General features: G+C 37.7%; 1 protein-coding gene across 2 annotated transcripts in view; it reads left to right on the forward strand.

Annotated features, from left to right (window-relative positions):
* The first annotated feature begins 6 nt into the window (after positions 1–6).
* Positions 7–27,263, forward strand: part of KCTD3 (potassium channel tetramerization domain containing 3) — a 54,497-nt gene continuing 27,240 nt past the window's right edge. The window contains exons 1-9 of one of the 2 annotated variants that reach the window (XM_040460987.1): positions 7–122; positions 4,444–4,497; positions 4,761–4,806; positions 6,411–6,484; positions 10,965–11,023; positions 11,301–11,381; positions 12,311–12,451; positions 13,164–13,254; positions 18,043–18,233. In XM_040460987.1, coding sequence (XP_040316921.1) covers positions 40–122; positions 4,444–4,497; positions 4,761–4,806; positions 6,411–6,484; positions 10,965–11,023; positions 11,301–11,381; positions 12,311–12,451; positions 13,164–13,254; positions 18,043–18,233 — 820 coding nt within the window. In that variant the 5' untranslated portion in view covers positions 7–39. The remainder of the gene's footprint in view (positions 123–4,443; positions 4,498–4,760; positions 4,807–6,410; positions 6,485–10,964; positions 11,024–11,300; positions 11,382–12,310; positions 12,452–13,163; positions 13,255–18,042; positions 18,234–27,263) is intronic. The other variant, XM_040460988.1, reaches the window with a different exon arrangement.

A 27,263-nucleotide genomic window follows, 5' to 3' on the forward strand; every position in this document is an offset into this window, starting at 1 on the left:
GGGGACGGCGGGCGGCGTGCGCGCCCGGAGCCTCCGGAGATGGCGGGAGGGCACTGCGGCAGCTTCGCCGCGGCGGCGGCTGGCAGTGGCGAGATCGTGCAGCTGAACGTCGGGGGGACCAGGTGAGTCCGCGGAGAAGGGCCTCGGAGCGGGCATGCGGCGGACGGCCTGCAGGGGGACGGCGAGGCCAAGGTTGGACTTGGGCGAATGTGGGAGCCGAGCCCGGTGGGTGACGCGGGGGCCCTCCCGGCGGGAAGAATGTCGGCGGCTCTCGAGTTGAAGTCCCTGCTCCGGGGACGGAGAGGCAGGAGGGCCTCTTGGAATTAGAGCGAGCCGGGCCCATGTGCCCGTGGCTGCCTTCCTAGAATGCCAACCTTTGTCCCTCCCCCTTTCTAAACTATCAGGCCAAGTGGAACATTAAAAAGCCTTCCTTACCTAACTTTAGAGTGTATTTGAGGAATTTATTTTGTAGAAGCCTGGCCTTGTGGTTTGGCTTTTGCAGATGGACCTGCTTCCCTTTTCGGTCAACAAGGTGTCGGTGGGCGTGGGTAAGAAAGAGTACTGTGCTCTTTTCCCCTTCTAATTAAGGAGTGTTTGCAGTCTCGAAGGATTTCGGTGGATGGAGTACAGTAGAGTTGCAGTACGTTGTTATTTATTTTCAGAGTTTCTGGGTGTACAGCTTTGAAGGATCTGTTCGACCTGCAGGGCAGTGGGTCCAGGAACCGCAATTTTAACAGTTGGTTCTGAGAAGCTTTGGATATTGGCACTGTCTACTCAGAGTAGACAGACTGAAAGTTCTTTATCCTCTCTCTTGCCTTTCACTCCCTGTCTGTGACTTCTATTAAGCTTTCTTGGGGGAAAATCATTTGTGGATTCGGTATGGCTTATGAGTCACTCTTCTCAAAAATGGGACTTTGCCAGCTCTGTTTGAAGGAAGGGGTGGTTGAGTTTTAAGCTTGGTAGGAGATGAACGATAGAGTGCTCGAGAACATGAAAGGATTTCAACATCCCGGACGTAACTAATATTTTTAAAAATACAAAACGACATTGTGAACCATACGGATAAAAATGTATCGTACTTTAATCCTAAACGTTTAATTCTAAGTGTACTATTCAACACAAGAAGCAGTAATTCTTCATTCTTTCCCTGTCGCCCCCTCCCCCCATGCAAAACCGTTCAACAGTGTGAGGTAGATTATTGCGCTGCATAGATACTGGTCTTCTGGAGAAGGCATGTGTCCTAATGTAAGAAATGGATTTTTTCCCTTAAAATCACATGGAAATTTTGCGGGTTTGATAACGTATGGATGCAAAGGAGTACCCCCTCTAGAGTCGACCTGCAGTGTGTGTTCATGCTGAGGAATAGCACTATAGTCATTGAATATACCTGCACTGGTTCCTAATTGCTATAGATTGTGGATGATGTTTCTTTTCAGGCATTCTAAAGTATTACGATATTACTATTACGATAAAAATTAAATGTAGTGTTATTTACTGCATGCTGAAAGTGGATGGTTTAATAATGAGTGAACTCTTGGTAATGACTGTAGAATTGAGTTTAAATTTTTTAATCATAAAAGGCAGCCATCTTGGAGCTGAAACACTTTATTTTGTTTCACTGTTTATGAAACTTGATTTTATCAGGGTGTAAGTTTTTCTAAGTGATGATATTAGCAAAGAATACAAAAATAAGATAAATATATTATTGGGTCGAACAGTTTAGAAGACATACGAAAGTTGTTAGATAGGAATGAGAATTTAAAAAAAACAGCATAAACTTTATAGATTTGGTAGGATAACATGGTTTATAAAATAAGTAATGACATGGCCTATAGAAAATAGGACATCCAACTTCAAGTGTTCTAAGGCTATTTTCTTGAGTTACTTTGAATCATAGACTCTTGCAGCAGTTTAGAGCTAGAAGGGATCCAGAAGTCATCTGTATCTTGTACAAAACAGATTAACACAGTCACCTTAGCCATTGTGAAGAAAAAAAAAAAATCCTGATTTGATTCTCAATAAAGTTGAGGAATTGCCCCTGGGAGAACTACCTGTGGCAAGAAGGGAGGTAGGCTCCAAGGTGATAGAGTAAAACTCAAAAGGAGGGTATACTGTGAGCAGAGAAGCATATGTTATATAGGTGAGGTCCTTCAAACCCCCGAAGAGAGGAAGGATATGAAATTGGACATATTCAAAGGAATTATAGAAATGAGCAATTTTTGTGATTTATTTAACACGGTGTGGGTAATTCAGGAAGTAGAGAAGATAGGGGTTCACTTAGAATTAACATTATTTACCAACCCCCCCCAAAAAAAAAAAAACTAAAGAAGTGAAAGAAACCCAATATGACTCAATTTGTGATTAATTCTGTTATGAATGAGTACAATTTGAGGCCTCACAAGAGAGGTCTGGGATCTGCTAGTGGGGAACTTATGGACAAAGGACTTTGGAATCATGCAGATACAGATTCCAGTTCCCAGGCTTTCCCTGTAACTACTCAGCAGCCTAGGGCAAATTATTTTTTAGTGCTTAGTTTTCCTAAAATGCAAAGTGATGATAATAGTACCAGCCTTACAGGTTTGATAAAGGAATTTGAAGTAAAAATGGGAAATGTAGGGGTTGGTGGCATAGTAACATTGAAGGATGAATAATTTTAATTAGATTGCTTCCAATTTAGAGGGAGGCAAAGAGCAAGAACTATAAGTGTAGATATTATGCTAATATCTTCAGTAACATTTCTGCTGAGACCAGATTGGACATGGCCCTTTTCTTGGCACACTGTGGATAGGAGCTAAAAACCATTAGATAAGGCTTTCATATATATTGCAGAAAATTATGCTGTCACATGTAACTTTATTTTTTTCTTTGAAGTTTAGCTAATTTATTTTTTCTTTAAAGTTTATTTTTGGGAGAGACTATATGCACACCTGCACGAACAGGGGAGGAGCAGAGAGAGAGGGAGCGAGAGAATCCCAAACGGACTTCAAGCTGTCAGTGCAGAGCCCAGTGTAGAGCTAGATCTACAAACAGTGAGATCATGACTGAGGTGAAGCACAAAAGTTGTACGCGAAACTGACTGAGCCACCCAGGCACCGCATGTAATTTTTATGTCATTTTTATGACGTCATATTTGAAACCTAGTTTTTATGTTCTGTGGGGTTCCCCCCCCCCTCCCCCGCCATTTGTCTTCCTCTTGTTTGAAAAGTGGAAAATTGGTGGGGGAGAGGATCTAATCCTTTTGCCCATAAATTTCAGATTATTAACCCTACCCCAAACTGCTGATTTTAATTGAAATTGCTAATGTAACCTTAAGCAGACCTGTGTAATTTTCTAAGTGACACAAAATTTGAGTTCTCTGGCAGTCTGCTGAATAATGAGTGAGCATGAAGGATCACAAGTTATAAGTGATCATTATTTGGAGTTAATTTGATAGCCTCAAGAACATAGTGATTTTGTGTGTGTGGGGGGGGGGGCAGTGGGTCCTTGTATCCTTCAGTTTGCCATTTACTGAATTTGCTTTTATTTACTTGGCCAAGTCAGTTTCCTTTGACTAGCCGTAATCTGCTACTCATGTTTTCTTAAGATTTTGCTAAGATATACACTTGCAAAATTTGCCGTGGTTTCTTGAATGAACTCCCTGGATCCTTTCTTAATCTGATTAATGGGCACAGGGACTGCTTTAAAACAGTCATAATGCTAGACAAGGAATGTGGAGAAAAGCAGAAGTCTGTTTGGCTGTCTTCTGTGTGAGGACACATGGTGATGGCAACAGAAAGTAAAAAAAATATATATAGGTAGAGTAGATACCCAATGAGAGAGTAAGCATGAATTGTCCAGGAGTATTGAAGTACTATCTTATTAGATGGGAATACACTTGTGTTGGAGAGATGGAATGGGACTTGAAGGTAATTATAAATGCTGAGAATTTTGGACTTGTTGTGATGGCCTTGTTGTTGATTTTTCAGCAGATGGCATGCTGGAAAGTGGTATTTTAAGAAGCATTATATGTTAGCGAATTAGTTATTTGATTTTGGGAGCACCTGGGTGACTCAATCTGTTGAGCGTCTCACTCTTGATTTTGGCTCAGGTCACCAAGACTGGATCCCAGGGTGATCCGTGCATCGGACTCCCTGCTGAGCATGGAGCCTGCTTGGGATTCTCCCTCCCTCCCCCTCTCCTTTTGCCCCCGCCCCCCCTCCCAGGTTGTATACACACTCTCTCTCTAAAATAAAAAATAAAAAAAATTCTGTGATTTTTGTTGCGTTTTCTTTGAATAATCTTAGCTCTGAATTGAAACTGGCACGATTTTAAAATAATAAATGTACATAATTGATGTAGCTATAGCTGTGCAACAACTTGTAAATTATTATATGAAAGCAGGTTAACTAACTGAGATTTCAAATCATGTCCTCATTTGTAATACCAGATTATTTTTAATTGCAGATTTAGTACCTCAAGACAAACCCTTATGTGGATTCCAGATTCTTTTTTTTCCAGGTATTTTATATAATTCTTTAGTACCATTTTTTTAAAAAACTTGATTATTAAAGTAATAAAAATTTTTATTTTTCCGGTTAAATTAATGTTTTCATTTTTTGGGTAAAAATCTTCACTTTTAAAATAGATTTAAAATTTTTGATTTTATTTTGAAGATATGATGATTCATTTGTATTGGTCTTGGACATTTGATAAAAAATGAGGGCATTCTACTCATACTCAGATTTTAGGAACTAACTGCTTATTGATCATGTCTCTTCTAGTTTGCTGAGTGGACGAATTTCAACACTGCGAGATGAAACTGGTGCTGTGAGTATAATATGCTGATATATATTTCTAACTTGAAATGTTTATTATTAATATAATTAATTATTAATATTAATGCTAATGATTGTTCCGTATTATATAGTGACTCTAAGAAGACAGAAAAGCTAATATTTTAATAACCACTAAATGAAAGTGATGTATATGTACTTAAAAAGTATTTCATTTCTTGTTACATATAGTGTTTCTGTAATTAATAGAACTCAAAATGGAATACTGCATATAGCAATTTAAGTATTTATGATTAGAGAGATTGGATGATATGAGCTTACATTGTCAGGAGAGGAAATACTTTTAATCAGTAATTAAACCATTAGCAATAATTAGATGAATATGAATACTAAAGAATTTTGATATTGAATTAGAATGGTAAGATATTGCAAATTAATTAAGTCCTACAATTTTTTTATTTTGGAGAAAAACCTTAGGAACCTGTACAGCAATGGCAAAATGAGGGAAGGAAAGAACTATCAGGGTGCAGTACAGAAATACTAGTTTATACATTTAAAAAACAGTTATAATGTGCACGACGGTATGTAAAGGAAATGGCTAATACTCACAAAAGCTAAAATAGCTTTCTGTTTGGAGGCAATAAAGTGACCAGACGTGCTTATTTGCTGTGATGGGATTTGCTGATGAAATTAGGCAGCAAAAGCACGTACGTCCATGTGAGATTATAGACATCAGTAGTAACAACATCTGCACCAATCTGTTGTGTTTCTCCAACTTCTCACTGGTCCTGATAAAAACAAAAGCAAGAGCTTATGTAGCTAGAACAACCTCATTTATTGTAAAAACATAATTAATCATAGTATAAAGAGGTTTACTGCTAGCTATCATTTTTCTGTCTAATTGAATAATGCAAGCTTTGAAAGGTGTTCATTTTTATGGTTAGAACTTTTATAATTGATTTAAAATTTGTATCCAAAGTGTTGGTATACATTCCTGTAGAAAGTTATCAATTACGTATTTCATATTTTCTAAAGCATTGTTTTTTTTCCCTGTATCTGGTGCAGTATTTGTTATTTAAGAAATGTGTTTTGTCATCATCCCCCACCCCTGGCTTTTGAGGAAACTGAGATAATGGAATGTAAAAATGCTATGAGAATAGTATTCGTTTCCAGTTTTTATAGTAATGTGCAGTATTTATTTTTCTTGATTACCCTGTGTGTTTTATTAAAGTACATTGTTTCATTAATTCACATGTGAATCACAATCATTGTCACCAGTAATTAGTGATAAGATAACATAAGAAGGTATTAATTTATGTATAATGGTTTTGAAGTATTTACTGATTTCTACAATATTTCAGATAAAAAGTATGTCACTTTTACCAAAAATATCAATAAATAGATGCCAGTATTCCTACATTTAAAATATTATCAATCTAATAATAGGTTTTTGGGTGAAGAGACAATACTACCTTAAATGCACACATTTAAAACTGCATTCTAACTTTAGAAACATTAAAATCTAAGAGTGGGATCAAGTAAATACGGTATTTAAATAATTTAGTGTTTGTCCCCTTAGTGCTACAGATTAATTAGTTGAATTTATAATTTGAAAATAAAACAATTCTTCATTTACAGATATTTATTGATCGAGATCCAGCAGCATTTGCACCCATTTTAAATTTTCTTCGGACAAAAGAACTAGATTTAAGGTAAGAAATGTATCTTTTTAAAGTAAATTCTTACTGATAGGTCTGTGTTTTTGGAATATTCTGTGGAACAAAAAAGTTCTCCCCCGCCCCCATCCCCAAATTATTTTTGCTTGAAAGTTTCCCCAGAATTAAACTCACAGGTAGAGGCCACCATCGTATCTATCGTCTCTTCCTTTAGACCACTCCAGTAGCTTCCCATTCAGTTTCCTGCCTGCATTCTTACATCCTTCCGATTAGTTTTCCACACTGTAGCCAAACTTATCTTCTAAAAATATAAATGTCATCTGGTTGCTACTCTACTTAAAACTCTTATTTAATATGTTCTTGGATTAATGGCTAGGGATTTGGGAGTTTATTGTTTCATAAGGCTCTCTACGATCTTGCCCCTGCTTAATTTCTCTTGTTGCAACAGTTTCACCTCTTTGTGGTGTTGGTCTTTTTTTTTTTTTTTTTAATTTTTTACTATTTATTTAGTTTTGAAAGAGAGAGAGACAGAGAACGAGTGGGGGAGGGGCAGAGGAAGACACAGAATCCAAAGCAGGTTCCAGGCTCTGAGCTGTCAGCATAGAACCTGATGCAGGGGTTGAACTCCCGGACCGTGAGATCATGACCTGCGCCAAAGCGGGACGCTTAACTGACTGAGCCATCCAGGCGCCCCTTTGTGGTCTTGGTCTTGGTCCTGGTCCTGGTCCTGACTTCAATGATGTCTGGTATGTCCAGTCAGTATAGGTCTTCCTAGTTTCCTGTCCTGCTATTACCACAACATTTCTTACACATTTTCCTTTTTTAGTAGTCTATCTTCCGTTTGACTTCAAATTCCAACAGGCTAAGCACTGTCCTATATAGTCCCAGGATCTAGCATTGTGTTTGGTACATGAGTTTTATGCGTCATGTCCAATACATGAGTTTTATAGATTGTAGATAAACGAATGACCGTTTAAACTGTTACTTTAACTTTGCCAACATCTGGATTCCTACTAAGAATTTACAGTCTAATTTGCCTTTATTATTCTTTTATTCCCTATATTCCTAGTGAACTTTCACTGAAGATCTCTTTATACTTTTTTAGACACAGCTTTTAAAATTCCAATTGTTTAGAGGTGCCTGGCTGGCTCAGTTGGTGAAGTATGTGCCTCTTGATCTGAGGGTTGTGAGTTCAAGCCCCATGTTGGGTATAGAGATTACTTAAAAATAAAATCTAAAAAATATTTTAAAAATTCTAGTTGTTTATTTGACCTGCTTCTTTATAATATTATGTAAGTTTTGGCTTATATTTACTGGAATATGAACTCCTTAAAGATGACAAAAATCTTTTGGTCTCTTGTTTCCTGTGATTTTTGCAGTGTTAAAACAGTGCATATAAAACAAAAAAGACTGCATATAGTCACTTTGTAGCTTTTCAGTAGATATTTACTGAATCAATAAAAGAGTTTGTTGGAGCTTTTTGGTTTTTTTTTTGGTCCGTGGAGGTGGCAAATAAGTTACTAACTACTTGAATAAAATTATATTGACTCATAGAATTTGATGAAAGAAGCCTAAATTTACTTGTGGTCGATTTCTTGTGACTAGTTCACAGCTAGATAACCCAGGAAAGGCAGAATTAGTAAGGATTAAATATCTGTATTTATTGATTGCGCTTCTTATAAATTGCTATGTTACTTCATTTAAAGAGGCCTATCAAATTAAAATTCTCTAAGTAGTAGTACCTTTCAAAAGATGATGGGAAGGAATTTAAAAAATACTGTATTCTAATTTTCTACCTTCCATAAAATTCTTCTGTTGCCCTTATCACACTGTGCTATAATTACCATATTTGTTTTCTTGTCCTCCCCAGGAGACTGGGTTCAAGAACTGTTGTGACCTGAGACACCTTGTAATTAGCCAGCACTATTGTGCTGTTAACACAGATGGTTTTGAAAAGAAAGGTTTAACTGTTTTTGTGTTAAACCAGTCACAACCAATTTGACCAACAAAAGCAATTTAACATTGCAGTTGTACGTGTTTATTAAACACAAGGAATTGTTTAAAAGACCTTTTTTGGAGCGGTTTTAGGTTTCCAACAAAATCAAGAGGAAGATACAGAGATCTCTCATGTACTCCTGTTCCTACACATGCATAGCCTACCCCATTATCAACATCACTTTCCAGAATGGTACTTTTTTTTTTTTCATGCCAAGGGTGAACCTCCATTGACACATCATAACCACGCGAAGTTCATAGTTTACATTATAGTTAACTCTAGGTCTTGTGTATTCTGTGGGTTTAGACAAATGTATAATGACACGTGTCCATCATTTTAATATCATAGAAAATATTTTCACTAACTTAATCTTTTGTGCTCTGACTGTTGATTTGCCCCCCCCCCCGCCCCCCTGCAACCATTGATCTTTTCATTATCTCCATAATTTTGCCTTTTCCAGAATGTCTTATGCTTGGAATAATACCATAGGTAGGCTCTTCAGATTGTCTTTTCTTTCGCTGGTATCACACTGTTTTGATTACTATAGCTTTATGGTAAATGTCATGGTTGAGTACTGGCAGTCCTCCAATTTTATTCTCCCTCAATATTGTGTTGACCATTCTGGGTCTTTTCACTCTCTATATAAACTCTAGAATCAGTTTGTCAATATCCATAAAATAACTTGCTAGAATTTTGATTAGGATTTAATTGAATTTCAGATGAAGTTGTAAAGAACTGACATGTTAACAAAACTGAATTTTCTAATCCATGAACATGGAATATCATTCCATTTACTTAGTTCTTTGATTTTGCTCATTAGAGTTATGTAGTTTGCTTCATATAGATCTTAACATATTTCTTGTTAGATTTATACCTAAATAATTGTTTTTGGTGGTACTAATGTAAATGGTATTATGTTTTTAATTTTAAATTCCACTATTCATTATTAGTACATAGCAATTGACTTTTATATACTAACCTTGTATCCTGCAACCTTACTATAATCGTTTATTAGTTCTAGGAGTTTTTTGTCTGTACTTTTGGATTTTCTACATAGATAACCATGTCATCTGTGAGTAACAGTTGTATGTTCTCTGTGTGCCTTTATTACAGTTCTTGCCTTATGGCATTATTGAGAATTTTTGCACCAATGTTCATGAGAGATACTGGTCTGTACTCTTCTTATAGTGTCTTAGTTTTGGTATTAGGGTAATACTGGCCTTATAAAATGAGTTAGGAAATATTCCTATTTCTAACTTCTGAAAGAGATTATAGAGAATTGGTATGATTTCTTAACTTAAATGTTTGGTAGAATTCACTAGTGAATCTTTCTGGGTCTGTTGCTTTCTGTTTTGATTCAATTCCTTTAGTAGGTATAGGCCCATATGGATTGTCTCTTTTTTTCTTATGTGAGTTTCAGCAAATGATACCTTTCAAAGAATTGGTCCATTTCATCTTGGTTATCAAATTTGTGGGAAAAGAATTGTTGACAGTATTCCTTTATTATCCTTTTAATTTTTAGTGATGCTGCTCTTTTTTCTTCCCAGGCAATATTTTTAAAGTAAGGACAAGTTATAACTGCAAGTCAAAATGAATCATTAGTATTGTAAGCTCTTAATCTTCTGTTCTTTTTACTTTTTATTTTCATATTATTTAATGGTCCTATAACATCTTCTAGTAAGCTTAGCCCTTTTTAAGGCTAGTCTTCCCCCCCCCCCCACTTTTTCTTTGTATTTTTATTTTTGGTTTCTGATGAGAAAAGTCATTTATCTGAATTTCTTTGTTCAACAAATATTTATTACATAATTATTATATACAGTCATTATGCAAGGTATATGAAAATGGATGGACCATGCGCTTGTAGGGATCTTAAGAAAGTTTTTTTTTAATGTTATTTATTTTGGAGAGAGAGAGAGAAAGAGGGAGAGCCAGGGAAGAGCAGAGAGAGAGAGGGAAACATAGAATCCTAAGCAGGCTCCTGGCTCTGAGCTGTCATCACAGAGCCAGACATGGGGCTCAAACTCAAACCAGGAGATGGTGACCTGAGCCAAAGTTGGACACTGAGCCACCCAGGCGCCTGGAGTAGGGATCTTTATAGTATAATTGGGGAGGTTAAAATATATATAGAAATAATTATGATAAAAATTTAAAAGCAATAAATGTCATACAAGAATGATTCTTACTCTTATTTGCCTTATTAGGTATTTCTTGATAATTTATTTGTATTAACCCTCTGAAGCCCTAATTTCTCAGTTACCCAATTTATCTACACGGGAATGGTTTTTAAGTAAAAAAATGTTTTCGTTGGCATGCATTTTGTTTTTTGTTTGTTTGTTTTGTTTTGTTTTATTTAGAGCTTTTAAAATGACTAAAGATATTAGGAGAAGAGTAAGTTTTAAAGCCTTATGACTTTGTTCACTAAGAATGTAGTACTTTTTCCCTCTGCTTCAGATTATCCAAGTTGCCAGTGTTGGAGGATTTATATCATTTGTTTGGTGTTTTGTTTTTTTTTTTTTGTAGGGGAGTAAGTATTAATGTTCTCAGGCATGAAGCAGAATTTTATGGAATCACTCCATTAGGTATGTGTTGTCCTAATAATTTTGTTTTTATGATTTGACTTTTCATGTAGTAAACTTGTCTAATGAAATATGTTTTATACCAGGTCCTGTTTTTTGATGACCTGGTTCAGTGTGCTTACTTTTTGTGGTTTTTCATAGTAAAAAGATGTTGTCAACTGATTTAACTTAAACATTTTCCTTTTTTTTCCTTATCCTCTTTAACTAGAGAAAATAAAAATGGAGTACTATTTTTCTGTTTGCATGTACTCTTGACAAGTTTGCTTTGAAATGTTTTTAGTAAGAAGGCTTCTCCTCTGCGAAGAACTGGAACGCTCATCTTGCGGCAGTGTCCTTTTTCATGGTTACTTGCCTCCACCAGGTACTTCTGCTTCGTTTAGCTAGTCTTTAAGAAAATTTGTTTTTTCATCGTTTGGCAAATACAGGCATGTAGAGAGGAAAATCTGTTTTCTTGATTATTGAGTTTCTTGTGTATAAATATACTAGGAATGCTGAGAACTTTAATTTTAACAGAAGTCTACTGTATGTTAGAGTGGGGATGTGCCAAGCTTTTTCTTTTCTGTAAAAAGCCAGACAGGCTTGTGGGCTAGAAGATCTGGATGGCAACTACTCAGCCCTGTCGTATGCTCTGCGGACATGAACGGATGCAACCAGTACAACTTTATTGATGTAAACAGCCATGGCCCATAGCCTGCCAGCCCGTGTTAGAGCACCGGCTGTCAGTGTCCTTTCTGTAGAACCCCGGGAGCTCTGCAGGCATAGGCCAGTGTACGAGAGAGAGGCCGTGAGGTGCCTGTTATCCCTGCCCCACCTCGGTCAGTTAGGAGACTTTTGCCTTTACCTTTGTTAAGCTGGGCTTCTGAGCAAGATTTCATTCCAAAACAGACTCTTCTGCCAAATAAAAGACATTTAGTAAAAGGGGCAGTTGAGCTGTAAAGCAGTTTCCGTGAGTGCCTTGTACCGAACACAAAGCAACTGGAAACACTGTAAACAGACAGCAAATGTGAACACTGGTGACAACTGAATTAATGATTGATTTCAGTAAGCTAGAGTTAGCTAAAATGGAATATAACGTGATTGATAAATAGAAATCTGTTGAAAGAATTTATTTCATTTTCATTTTGTTGTTTTTCACAGTAATTAAATTATTTGTAATAAATTGCTATATTGGAAGGCATGTTTTAGCTATGATGAAATTCACATTTGTATGTTTCTTTGTTACAGTGTGAAATTATAAATTTTTGGTAGGTGAATTTAGAAATAAATGTCCCTTATTATTTCTTTTTATAGGTATTCCTAGTCGTAAAATAAACAACACAACTAGATCCTCTGCTGGTTCTAGGAATGGATTAAATTCCACAGAAAGTGAAGCTCGGGGAAATGGTACCCAGCCTGCTCTCTCTGGAACTGGAGAAGAGACTGTTAGGCTAGGTAAACAAAGATTACAGAAGTAGACAGAAAAAAAAAAAATGCAAATGGTTTTAGTTCTGAGTGATACTGAGTAATTATTTTTTAAAGATGTGATCTTTGCCTTACCTGTCTTTTTAATGTAAATATATCATTTATATTTTTATATCTCATTTGACATATAATTTATTTAAAAAGTTTGTGATCATCTGTGTGCTCTAAATCTTTAGGAGTTGACAAACCTTTTTTTTAAACATTTCTTCATTATTGAGAGACAGAGAGAGACAGAGCACGAGCATGGGAGGAACAGAGAGAGGGGTAGAAACAGAATCTGAAGCAGGCTCCAGGCTCTGAGCTGTCAGCACAGAGCCCGACATGGGGCTCGAACCCACGAGCAGTGAGATCATGACCTGAGCTGAAGTCGGACGCCCAACCGACTGAGCGGTGCCCCGACAAACTTTTTATGTTAAAGAAACAGGTGCCCCAACACCCAGGTGCCCCGACAAACTTTTTATGTTAAAGAAACAGTAAACATTTTAGGCTCTGTCAGAACTGTTTGACTCTGCCATTGCAGCATTGAAAACAGCCAAGGGCAATATGTAAATAAATGTGCATGGCTGTGTTTCAGCCAAACTTTATTAATCAAAACAGGTAGAAGACTGGAATCAGCCCATGGGCCACAGTATACGCACCCCAGCTTTAGAAGATTAACCACTTCTTTTTCTAAAATCAACAGGGTTTCCTGTGGATCCACGAAAGGTGCTAATTGTGGCTGGCCATCACAACTGGATTGTAGCTGCATATGCTCATTTCGCTGTGTGTTACAGGTACTGTATAAGTAATAAAGGTTTGTTTTTGGAGAGGTGTAGTTCTTAATAATTGTGATTTTATATTTACAGACATAAGAGTTGTTAGTCATATTTTTTCCTGTGTATTTTGCCCACTTCTGTGTCTCTTGACTAGATTTCGTTTCATTTAAGTAATTAATTTGATAAATGTTCTGATAGCTTTTATATATCTTTCCCATTTAATATCAACTGCGATAGAATTGAGGTATCTTGAGGTTATTTCTTTTTGCTTATTCTGTCCAGCTCTTGAATCACTTTAACTATTAAGTGGCTAGGCAGAATTATTAATAGGAGTCTTGTGATTTTCTGTCTATAGTGATTTCAGTCTTTTGTACTCTGTAGGTGGGGGTAGTAAGACTTGGTCATGACTTTCAAAGAGTTGGGAGTGAGGTATTGAAGCAGGACAATTGTGGGCAACAGTGATATGGTTTAATGTCTGTAATCTGTGAGACTTACACAGAGGTGGTTTGGTTTTACTAATTCTTGCATTCTCAGAAACTAAGAGAGAATGAAAAAGAATGTAGTGGAGACCAGTGATTCTGCTTTTTTAAATTGGAGAAGGGGTAGGATTCTTTGTTCACAATCACTGTATGTAGTGTTACTCTGACAGAGTGGCATAGTAGCACATAGACGGTTGTGATTATTATCCCACTTAATTGTTAAAAAATAAAAGAATATATAAACATTTTGTCACCATTGAGTTTAGTTAAGAAAAAATAGCCACAATAGATTAAAAATGTGAAAAATAACTTATAGAGTTTACAGATATATTTTAAAGAATCCCAGATGTATTTGTTTAAATCTGAACTTATTGGTAGGTTAGCCATTTGGGTAAAAAAGCCTTTTGTAACAATAATCTCTATGTTATATTTTCATTGCAATAGAGAGTTAGTGCAAACTTTTCCTTCTGAGAGTATTCTGTTTTTTTATTTTAATTATTAAATAGTATGGAAATGACTTTTTGGGTGATTTCTTTGGGGGATGACTTTTATATGAAGCAAGACTGATTTGAAAAAAGGAATTTTTTTGAGGGGAGGTGTTTTGAACTTAAGGGCTGTGGCTCTAAGTTGAGAAAACTATTTTAGACTTTATTTTTTATTTGGTTAAATATTATGTATGTGTTTTTATTAATAAGGAATTCCAGAGGAGTTGTGAAATAATTATGTTACCCAGGTGTAACCTCTGTTATTGCACAGCAGTACTGAAGATTGCTACTTGCCACACAGAGACATGCAGTATTGCACAAAATTTCCCTCACTGAGTGACAAATATCAGAAGGATGCTGTTACATTTTCCATTTTTTGTGTTTGCTTTTGACCATGGCCTTTCTTTGCTTTCTCTGAGTGTTGTTGATGACAGACTAATTATGCATAGTGACGAAGGAAGAGAATTGAGGATGTATTGCATTTCCTCGTATATGGTTAAATCATTTAACACAGTGGCAATTAGAAGATTTCAAAATAAATACTCAAATGATTTCAATAGTGTAATCTTTTCCACAAGTTGTTTTTCCACAGCTTTTCATAAATTTAAAACCCTAAAAAATGAAATAGTACATTGAACCCCTGTATGTTCTCACCTAGAATTACTAATTTTCCACATTCTTAGGCTTTACTTTTTTTTTTTCCTTCAAATTTCTATTTAAATTCTAGTTAGTTAACACACAGTACAGTGTTGGTTTCAGGAGTAGTTCAGTGGTTCATCACTTACAACACCCAGTGCTCATCCCAGCAAGTGCCCTCCTTAGTGCCCATCGCCCATCTAGCCCTTCCCCCACTCACCTCTCTCCCTCAGCCCTCAGTTTGTTCACTGACCTTAAGAGTCTCTCATGGTTTGTTTCCCTCTCTCTTTTTTTTCCTCCCTCCCAGGCTTACCTGTTTACTTTTGTATATCTATGTTACTGAAGAGAGGTTGTGTAAATTGTTGCCCTCCGGGAGCTTTTCGATCTTTAATCCATTCGGAACTTGCTTTTGGTTTATGGTGTGAGATTTAGAGATCTATTTTCTTTTCTTCCAAGAGGGTAGTAGCTAATTATGTTCTGATTTTTTATCACATAAATTATCCTTTCCTCAGTGAATTTGCAAGCCCTCCTTTATCTTGCTTTATATTTGTATAGATATACTTAGATCTAATTTTAGACTCTCTTCTAAAATGACCTATTTGTTCCCATATAATCTGAGGTACTACATATTTGTAGTAAGTTGCACAATGTTGTCGGGGCATGACTCCTCCACTACATTTCTTTTGAGATTTTAATGTGGATGGTATTCATACTCTTTGCATAAGTCTCCTGATTTCATAGTGTTGGTTCACTGGGCAGGAGTAAGGAGGTAGAGTACCAATCAAAGCTCATCTGTCTTGTTTTACATATTAAAGTTTTGTGTCACTTGTGTGGAAGATGATAAAGCATATATGTTTTTCATCTTTGTATTTGATTTTAACTTAAAAACAATATCACCTATCATATTGAATTAAATTTTCTTTTTTGTTTAATCTTTAATCAGAATAATTGGTTTATTCTGAAAGAGAGAGAGAGCACATACATGTAGGAGGGACCAAGAGAGAGGGAATCCCAAGCAGGCTCTGTACTCGCAGTGCAGAACCCCATGTGGGCTCAGACTCATGAACTGCGAGATCATGATCTCAGCCGAAACCAGGATTTGGATGCTTAACTGACTGAGTCACCAGGTGCCTCGAGTTAAATTTTCTAATTGTTATAATCACTTTCAAATATGTTGTCCTGATTCTTTTACTCTTTTTTGGCATCCCTATTTTATAATAACCTAATTTCTGTAGAGAAAGGTAACTTATAGGTATGATTTCTGTAAAAGATGAGCTCATATACACTTACATTTCTATTTTTTTTTTTTTTTTAATTTATTTTTGGGACAGAGAGAGACAGAGCATGAACGGGGGAGGGGCAGAGAGAGAGGGAGACACAGAATCGGAAACAGGCTCCAGGCTCCGAGCCATCAGCCCAGAGCCTGACGCGGGGCTCGAACTCACGGACCGCGAGATCGTGACCTGGCTGAAGTCGGACACTTAATCGACTGCGCCACCCAGGCGCCCCTACACTTACATTTCTAAAGTAATGATCACAAAACTTACATCATTAAATTCTGCACAGGGCCTCTATTGAACACTGTCCTGAGCCTCGTATGTGTCTGTGTCTCCATCAGCAGCGTGTGGTCACTATTCTCAAGGTGCTGGCAAATCCCTGCATTGTGCCCAGTTTGACAGTTCCTAAGAGGGCCTATATGTCATATCTCAATGTTTGTACATGTTTAGATTTTACTAAATGATTTTTTTCTGTTTATATATCATAACACATGATCCCATCTGGTGGCTGAAGTGAGTAATTGCAGAACCATATAATGCTTAGGAAAAATTGTGCATTTTCTTAAAAAAATTGTGCATTTTCTGTATATTCTTTTGAAGTGAAGGAAATCATTAGTTCTTTGAAATGATAAGGCTGAATTGCATATTTTTGCGAGTTATGGTTGTATTACTTTAGCGTACTTCAAAAAAAATTTTTTTAAGTTTTATGTATTTATTTTGGGGGTAGGGGAGAAAATCCCAAGCAGGCTCTGTGTTGCCAGTGCAGAGCCCATTGTAGGCTTGAACCCACAAGCTGTGAGATCATGACCTGAGCTGAAATCGAGAGTCAGCTGCTCAACCGACTGAGCCCTCCAAGTGCATGTTAGCACACGTTATTAAACAAAATTGAAGTGAAAGTATTTCTACCCAGGTCCTCAGGTAACTGTCATGTATGAACACTGAAGGTTTTTTTGTGATTGTGTGTCAGGTAGTATATAAATGAGCATCGTTTTCTTCATGTTGTGTTTATCGTCATAGGTAAGGCAAATAAAAACTTTACAACTTTGTTTCCATCGGTGTGACTTCAGAAGCAGATATTCCATAGTTAAGGTTGAGGTCATTACTTGTGACTGCATAACTATAAGTTCTGAGTGTATGAAGGCTGGCTATATAATTATATGGAATACATGGCTGAAAGACCTAAGTTCAGGTAGGGCAGAAAAATTACTAAAAACTTACAGGTATGTTTATAAGTAATGAAATATTAAAGCATTTATATTCACTCAACTGCAGATCTGAACCGTGGTAGGCTTTATTTATTTGGAAGGAATAGGCTCATGAAATTTTTTCATTTAGAATGAAACCTTAATATCAGGCTTTTCCAAAGCCCTACATTTATTTCATTTGATTGTCCCAGTTTATTGGAATGCATAGTGGTATATACCAGATTATGCCTTCATCTTGGTTCACCTGGATAGACTATCAGCCCTGTCGCCCGAAGTACCAAAAAATAATAGGTTGATTGTAGGTAGTTACAGTTAATTACTGAATAACTGATTAATAATTGAAAGGAATAATATCCTGAAATTCTGATTTTTGTGACTGTTCTATCCATAGATAATGATAGTAGCACTTTTCTGAGTAGAAAAATGAAAGATACAATCTTTTTCTTTTTTTTTAAGTTGTTAAAGCTTTTCCAAAATCTGAGTGATTGTTCTAAACTTTCCTTTGGAGAAATATAAAACACTGGTCTCTTGTTATGTGGCTTATGTGTCCTATGTATGTAAATAGAAGATAGCTTAAGAATATTGTTCTGGCTTTGTAGAGGAAATACGTTGGTAGAATCTTGTATTTAATAAATATAGCTGTGATTAATTTTTTTGGAACATTCGTTTATATTGTTTGCTTAATTGCTGCTGAGTCTAACTTATATTTTATTTTTACTAACAGAATCAAAGAGTCTTCAGGATGGCAACAAGTGTTTACCAGTCCATATTTGGATTGGACTATTGAACGAGTAGCTTTAAATGCAAAAGTGGTTGGAGGTCCACATGGAGACAAAGACAAAATGGTTGCTGTTGCTTCAGAGAGTAGCATCATCTTATGGAGTGTCCAAGATGGAGGGAGCGGAAGTGAAATTGGTAGGGAAGTTCTTGTTTCTGCTGCATTTTGCTGGTATATGTAATATTGTGAAGTTTAAGAGGGTTCGCCCATCAGCATAAGAGCCAACCTGGACCATTACTTAGCTAGAGCTGCCGCATCATCTTTCCAGGGTTCAGTGGTAATAGAACTGCTCAGTGTGAGAGGAAAGATCTAGTAAAGATGGGGAAGTTTAGTGTTTTAGGAGAGAGGGGAGAGTTTTTTGTTGTTGTTGTTGTTTTGTTTTTTACCAGTTTGCTCCAGCTGAAAGCTGGCAGCTTTATGAGCATATATTTTTCCTGGATCCCAGTGAGTGGGACCACTTTCTCTCCAGTTCCGTATACTGTGGGCCTGAAGATGGGGTAAATAACTGTCTTTCTCGTCCTCGTTTGTTGCTTCTAGAGCAGAAATTCTCAAACTTTTTAATCTCAGAACTACTTTGTACTCTTAAAAAGTCATTCAAGACCATTAAGAGATTTTGCTAGTGTATATTATATCTATTGTTACTTATCATTAGGGGAATTAAGGCTGAAATTTTTATAAATGTTTATTAATTAGTTTCAAAATAGCAATAATAAACCCGTTGTATGGTGACATGAATAACATTTTAATGAAAACTAGCTTTGTTTTCCAGAAATGTTTGTGAGAAGAGTGGCATTGGTTTACAGTTTTGTGAATCTCTAATATTTTACTGAATTCCAGTGCCTGCCTGTTTGTGCATTTAGTCTGCTGCATTATGTGTTTTTGGTTGATCTACATGAAGGAAATTTGGCTTTATGCAGATATGTAGTTGGAAAAAAAACATTTTAATAGTCTTTCCAGGTAATTGTGGACATTGTTTTTTTGCTACTTTTCCTAAACATTTGAAATCGTATCAATGAACTTTGCATACTCTGTTAAACTAAAATTCATCAATCTGTCTTATTTATTTAGTTTTTAATTTTTTTAATGTTTATTTTTGAGAGAGAGAGACAGACAAAGCATGAGTGGGGGGGAGGGGCAGAGAAAGAGAGAGACACAGAATCTGAAGCAGGCTCCAGGCTCTGAGCTGTCAGCCCAGAGCCCGACGCGGGGCTCGAACCCACTAACCGTGAGATCATGACCTGAGCCAAAGTTGGACACTTAACCGACTGAGCTACCCAGGTGCCCCTCAGCAGTCTATTTTATACTTTGAATGGATGTTTTATCCATACGTGGTTTTGTGACATCATGCATTGGTCATTTGGAAAACGTTGGTTTACTGAGTTATGGAGATCTTCCAAATGTTGATATCTTTCATTGTACAATATCCAGGAAAAAAATCACTACTTATCACGTCTCTAAATTCTAATGTATTGGGACACCTTCACATTCCCTGTGGTAGATAAAAGTTTTCCACAATTCCAATTTTCACTTGAATCATTGAATTTTTATCATTGAAATAACAGGCTTATTTTGTTCTCTTTTGAGGGAAGTCTACTAAGTACTCAAATCTGAATTACAATGGTTTGTCACCCTTTCAGATAAAAATGACATTCTGTGAAAAGAGCTGCTAGGTTAGCTCTCAGCTCCAGCATTCGAGATGCTTTTCCTTGACTGACGTACACATAGTACTTAGTTACACGGAATATTAAGAACACATATACTCAAAATTGAGATTGAGTCAGTACAAAATGCTATATAAATTGCTTCATCAAAGACATTCTTAAACTGGCCTTTTTTTCTTTCCTTGCGAGAATGTGTGGCAGAGAATTGAATGACTGCTGGTACAGTTTGGTGCCCCTGCTTTAATTTGTGCTCAGGTGCCTGCCATTGTCACCCACGTTGCTTTGCATACCTACCGTCAGTGCAACTGTCAACACAGATGTTTAAGTTTTTAATGTTTCGAGTATTTCAACACCACATGCGTTTGTGGCCGTACATTCACGCAAAAGATCTTTAATGATTGATGGGTTCTGACACCAAATTAATAGAAGCAAAATACCAGGGTCAGCTACATCTGTATATGAATCTGTTTGCAGGACAAAAATGTAGTCTGGCTCACAGATACAAAAATGTAGTCTGTCTCTGCCAAGTCTTTAATTCAGGAACTTACTGTGTAATTGAAAAGTGGCAGCATTGTGATTTTTTTTACTGACTTTTCATCTAGTAGGCATTCGGCATTGTCATGCGTCCCAGGCTTTCTCAGCTGCTAGCAGTTGTGTGCGCCTCTCTAGCCAGTCCAGCACCATAATTACCCTGTAAAGTGCTTCAGTGCCTCTTTCATTTCTACTTTGAAATTTTATAACAGTTCTGGCTTTTGAAGACCTTTTCACATCTTCATTTAAGATATTTTTTCTAGGGGCACATGAGTGGCTCAGTTGGATGAGCGTCCGGCTCTTGATTTCGGCTCAGGTTAAGATCCCAGGGTCATGGAATCGAGCCCCATTTTGGGCTCCGTGCTGAGCATGGAGCCTGCTTGGAATTCTCTCTCCCTCTGCCCCCCTCCCCTGCTGGCACATGCTTGTTTTCTCTCTCTCTTTCTCTCTCTCTCTCAAATAAAAATAAGTTGGTTTTTTTTTTTTTTTTTTTAAGTTCATTTATTTTGAGAGAGACAGAGTGCGAACAGGGGAGGGAGGGGCAAAGAGAGGGAGAATCTCGAGTAGGCTCTGTGCTTTCAGTGCAGAACCCAGCACTAGGGTTGAACTCACAAATCTGTGAGATCACGACCTGGGCTGGAATGGAGTCAGATGCTCAACCAACTGAGCCACCCAAGTGTCTCAAAATACTTGTGTTTAAACTGAGTATGTGATCTCAGTGTGCCCACAACTGGCATTAGGGTAGTATTCAGAAATGTTCTGTTGGATAGGCACAATAAGGCAAGTTATCAACACCTATACATTTGAGGGAAATAATAATTTTTGTTAATTCTAATAGTTATTTCCTATTTTCCTATTTTGCTCCAGTCTCCCTTCCATGTCATGTCTATATTTGTCAGCACCTTTAGACTTAGATGGCACAGCTGTGGGTTTTGCAGCAGACAAATGTTTTAATTTTATCATTTTGAAGCCAAAGAACCATCAATAAGTAGATGAAAAATGTATTAGAATAAACTTATTTTAGAATAAAGTATTTCAAATAGTTTCAAATAAAATTTTAAAATTTGTAGAGGTTTCCAGAGCATTTTTAGTACTAATATTGCAAAACACAGCAAAGTACATATGTCTCAACTGTGTTTCTTTGTAGGCTCGAGGAAAGTTTGGGTTTTAAGGTAATTTTTTGGACAATAAAGAGGTTACAGAGGTTACAGCAGATAAAACTGAAGACAAACAGAACATAGTGGAAGTATTTCCAACAAACTAAGTTAATCTTGGGGGAACTTACAAAGTTAGTTATATCATACAGCTACCAATATAGACAATTCTAGGCAACATAAGAATAGATACATACATTCTGTTAGCTGTCATAGTGATGTCCCCATTATGTCAGGTAGCATCTGGAAGAGTCCTCTGTATATTCTTGAGATAACGACAGTAAACAAGGCAAATAATTCTTTAATATTACATAAAAATAGTCTTGACCTCTCAGACTTCTAGAATGTGTCTCAGAGACCCACAGAGACTCACATACCACACTTTGAGAATTATTGTTCTAGACCACTTGCCTTCCCTTCTCTCCAGCTTCCCACCTGACCTCCCCACATTTCAAATCTCCTGTGAGTCATCGGGACTTCTACTTGGTATGTCTTCACCTGGGTCATTATCCTTTAGTGCTTTGAAGTTACCAGCTCTAGTTCCCCAGCTCAGACATTCTTTCACTTCCCTGGGATCTTTACTTATCGCTTCCCTTGTATCAGGTTTGGAATCTGTCATCACATTCCCTCTGGCACAGAGCCTCAGTTTCCTCGCACTACTCCCTTTGCTGTTTTTCCCTGAAGAAACCCCAACCCTGGTGGGGGTGCCTGGGTGGCTCAGTTAAGCATCGTCTGACTTTGACTCAGGTCATGATCTCACGGTTTGTGGGTTCAAGCCCCACATCAGGCTTTGTGCTGACAGCTCAGAGCCTGGAGCCTGCTTCAGATTCTGGGTCTCCCTTTCTGCCTCTCCCCTGCTTGCACTCTGTCTCTCTCTGTCTCTTAAAAATAAATGTTAAAAAATTTTGTTTTTTAAAAAGAAGTCCCAACCCTGGCCAAGTCCACCTTTCTACCTGAATAAATATGACTTGGAAACAGAAATGCATGCATACAAAGCAATACTTCGTCTCCATTCATGACCTCTACTCTCAGGTGGGCCTTTAAAAGCTACCCAGAAATGCTCATGCGTTATCCTTGTCACTTTGCCACTCTCCTAAATGACTATTTCACACTGTTTTCCTTTTCTTTAGACTTCCAGCACTTTCTGCCATTCTCATTGAGAGAGAATATCAAGTCATATCTGTGTATCTGTGCTCGTATGTTGTCCCATGTGTTACCGTGACTAAGTTGTCCCTGCTTTAATCTAAGGCCAACTGCGTGCATTTTGTTGTATAACTAGATCCTGTTTGCTTTCACTTACAAGGAGCAAGGACATTGCTCCAGTAGCCGTTTGCTCTGTCTCCTGCGTCGTAAGGACTGCTCACCTCCTGCTCTTGGACCCTTTCCGCCAGCACACAGCCATGCTGTAATTCTGTGGTGAGAATAACAACAAAAACTACCATACATTCTCTTCCAGGTTTTGCTCCATTTTTCTGCTTTCCTAAAGCAGAAGATAGGAGTTACCTGAACTTGTTTCAACGTCCTCCTCTGTTCTTTCCTGAAGTTGCTCTAATCATTCTTTTGCCCCCACTGCTTCATGAAACTACTCTTGTTAGTATGACCTGTGGTCTGTACTCTGCTAAATCCTGTGATCAATTCCGAGTCTCCTCTTATTAAAACTTTAGAGCTGTCATTTCATACCATGATTCCTTTCCTTTGGAGGACTTTTCCTCTTTTGGCTTCCAGGATACTTTACAATCCTGATTTTTATCCGACCTCCTTGTGTCTTATCGGTTCCTTTTTGATAGTTCCTCCTCATTTGACTGATTTCAAATTGTTGGAGGGCCCCAGAGCTCATCTTTCCTTTGTATTTATTCTGTTAGTGATCTCATACACTCTAATGGTGCTGTGTGCTGATGATTCACATGTTTATGTGTCTATTGTTGGCCCCTCCTCTGAACTTCAGAATTGTGTTTGTGTGAGGGGTCCCAAAGACCACTTCCAGTTTCAGTGGTTTGCACTCACAGGATTCAGCAAGAGCTACTTAGGGTTATGATTTATTACAATGAAAACATACAAAGCAAAATCAGTAAAAAGACGCATGGGATGAAGTCTAGTGGAAATCAAGTATAAGGTTTCAAGAATTCTCTTCCAGTGGTGTCCCAAAGGACATGCTTAATTTCTCCAGCAATGGATTGTAACAATACCTGTGGAATGACTGCCAGAGAAGCTCATTAGACATTTGGTGCCCAGGATTTTTCCTGGAGGCTAGTCACAGAGGCAGCCTCTGCGTGGCACGTACTAGGGGTCCAGAGTTCCCAAAGGAAAGCAGGTGTTCACCATTAACCCCATTGTTTCCACAGTTTAGGTTGTCTGTCACCATGGATTACATTTCCTTTGTCTAGTTTCATGAGTGGAATTACTTAGTATGTATTCTTTTGTGTCTGGCTTCTTTCATTTAGCATAATGTTTCTGAGATTCATCTATATTGTTGTATGTATCAGTGGCCCGTTCCTTTTTATTGCTGAGTAGTAGTCCATTGAATGAGTATCCTAGAATTTGTTTATCCATTTATCTGTTGACGGACATTTGGTTTATTTCCAGTTCAGAGGTGTTATAAATTCAAGAAGTGGTCTTTCTCTGGGCATGTTTTCTTTTCTTTCTTCTCTTGTTTTGTTTTGTTTAGTGAATATGTTTTCTCAAGGTAAATCAAGGTAAATAACCTAGCAGTGGAATTTCTGGGTCATATAAAAAGTGTATGCTTAATGTTATAAGACACTTACAAACTGGTTTCCAGAGCAGTTGTATTATTTTACATTTCTGCTAGCAGTGTATGAGAGGAGTATTATACAGTGATTTTAATGGTGGTTTTAATTGCATTTCGCTGTGGATTAATGATACTGAGTATCTCTTTCATGTGCTTTATTGGCCATTTATATTATTTCTTTTGGGATGTGTCTTTAAATCATTTTCTCAGGGCACCCGGGTGGCTTGGTTGAGCATTCGATTCGGTTCACGTCAAGATCCCAGGGTTGTGGGATCCAGCCCCTCGTGGTTAGGCTCTGCACTAAGTGTAGAATATGCTTGGTGTTCTCTCTCCTCCCTCTGCCCCCCTTCCCCGCTTGTGCATGCACTCTCTGTCTCTCTCTCAAAAAATAAAATTAAATTAAAAAAAAATAATTGTTTGGGGCATCTGGGTGGCTCAGTCGGTTAAGCGGCTGACTTTCGCTCAGGTCATGATCTCACAGTTTCGTGAGTTCGAGCCCTGTGTCGCTTCTGTGCTGACAGCTCAGAGCCTGCTTGAGATTCTCCCTCTTTCTCTGCCCCTTGCCTGCTCATGCTCTCTGTGTCTCTCAAAATAAATAAACTAAAAAAAAAAAAAAAAAAAAAAAAAATCATTGTTCTCTTTTTATGAGGTTGTCATTCTATTATTGATTTGTGATAGTTCTTTATATATTCCGGATTAGAGGTTTGCAGCCAGGAATATTATCACCTAGGAGGCATGTGGAAATGTCTGGAGACATTTTTGATTGACACAGCTAAGGGAGTTCTTTGTGTGTATCCCTCTCTCTTCCTCCCTCCCTCCCTCCCTTCCCCTCTCCATTATCTCTTTCTCCTCTCCTTTTGTCTTCTTTTTGGAACTCAGCTTTGTATTAGACTACTTCATATTGGTCTAGAGATCACTGAAGCACTGTTAGTTTGTTTCATTTTTCTCCCCATTTTTAAAACAATTTAGATCAGTTTTTTTTATGCCTTTAATATTATTTACCCATTTTCTTCAGTTAAGCCCATCTAGTAAGTTTTTTATTTGCGATATTGGACTTTTAAGCTGCAAAATGACCTCTTTTGATTCCATTTTAGTTTGTTTTTCTGCTGAGATTTCTTAACCTTTTTACTTAATGATGTTCTACTTTTTATTAAATCCAGCATATTCATTATAGGTGTTTCGTTATTTTTTGACTTTAATTCCAGTATCTGGATCATCTCATATTTTTATTTCAGGCCCTATTCTACTTTGCACGTCTAGGAAGTTTTGACTGTATTCAGGGCATGTGCATGATACATCATATAGGGGATATGATTATGTTCTCTCTTAGAAGATGTGAGGTTAGTCCTGGTAGACAGTTAAATTACTGGAGGATCTTCTTGATCCTGCTGGCCTTGTTTTTGTGCTCTGTTAAGGGTAGTTAGCCTCGCTCTGCTTGATTTTTTTATTTAAAGGCTTGGCTCCTATTCAGGGGAGTGGTCCTTATTCCTAAAGTGTTGCCTTTTCTGGAGTCTTTACGGAAGGAATGTCTGAGGTGTTCATCCAGGGTTCTCCACTCTTCCTGAGCTGGAGCGACCCATGTAACCTCTGTCACCTGTACTCTGCACTCAGGCCTGTAGCAGCCTTTCTCTTCTGTTTTTTGGGGATTTTTCGTCTGCCCAGGTGCAGTCCGGCCTCTGCCAATGGGTAGGAAACCCGTGTGCAAACCTTCTGTGCCACCGGCTCACTCACCCTGGTGTGCCTTTTTCTTACCACTTTTGCTCTCAGGTTCTAGCCACCTCATCAGCTGTGCGCTCTACCTCAGTCTCTTCAGTTCAGGGAGAAGCCGTCACTCTGCCCGTGAGTTTGACCTCCCTGTGGTAGGGCCAGTAAAGCGCCCTGAACACCGAAAGCCGGGTGAATGCGGGGCTCCTGGCTATTTCCCACCTTTGCGTCTTCAGCTACCCGTTGTCCGGTGCCTGAACACAGCTGCCTCGTGTGTTGTGGCCCGTTGTCGCTTCACGGTGAGGAAAAATCCGATGCCGTGTGTATGCCATCATGGCTGGCAGTGGGAGTCCTCCCTAACAACTGTAGGGAAAAAGTTTTAACGTTACAACTTTGAAATTATGATACTCTGGTAATTAATTGTACGGAGAGAAAGTTAAGTTGTGTTTTCTCTCCCCTCCCCCACTCCTTTTTTCAAACAGGCGCTTGTAACACGGCAGTGAGTGGAGATTTCAGGCCTTCCTTTGCTTTCAGAGGCCAGTGTGGTAGGGAGCTGTACTGGGAGACGGTACGTGGTAATTTGTTCATGTCCAGTGAAAGAAACCACTTATTATTACAGATGTTCTTCAAACTTGACAACACCGTCCAAAGAAAATTGTTTGGCTGGTTTGTCTGGGATAGAGCTCTTCTAGAGGTCGGGCTCCTTTCATCTTAACTTGTATAAGGCGGTGCTGCTGGATTGCTGCTATAAGCAGTATTTTGCTGAAAGGGTCCCCGAAGACAGGAACTTGTCATTACTTGTAGCGTGTCTTCCCTGTGGATAGTAGCCGAGATTGTTGAGCCTAAGCAGGAGTGACACTTTGAGTTTCTTGAGATCATTCAGAATGTCTTCCTTGATTTCCCTTGATTTCATCCTTCTCTAGAGTAATCGATGTTAGTTGGTTTTCTAGTTTTTATTTCCACCTTTAACGCGGCCCATAGTACTGAATATGCTTGGTTTCACATGTTCTGAACAATTGTTTTGCGTCAAAATTAAAGGACTTCCTAAAATTGTGTTTGAGGTGATGATTTTCTGCTCTGGAGTGGCAGGTTTTTGGGTATGTGTGTTGTATTTTATTTTGCTGGGTTTTTGTTTTTTTTTTTTTTTTTTTGGTTGACAGGTTTGGTTGAGGTGGTGTATTCATGTGTATATGTATTTATACATATAGATTATATGTATACGTATATATATACACACATATATATGACATTCTTAGCAATACTTACCACTTTTTTCTTTTTGTCCAGTGTAAATCATTTTTCCTTCTAGGTGCCTGACTTTTTCAAAATTAGTTGAGAAATTTTTTTTGAAGATTTATTTTTGGACTGCCT

The sequence above is a fragment of the Herpailurus yagouaroundi genome, unplaced genomic scaffold, assembly GCF_014898765.1.
Source record: "Herpailurus yagouaroundi ecotype Mexico unplaced genomic scaffold, PumYag 253, whole genome shotgun sequence".
NCBI classification, from domain to species: Eukaryota; Metazoa; Chordata; class Mammalia; order Carnivora; family Felidae; genus Herpailurus; species Herpailurus yagouaroundi.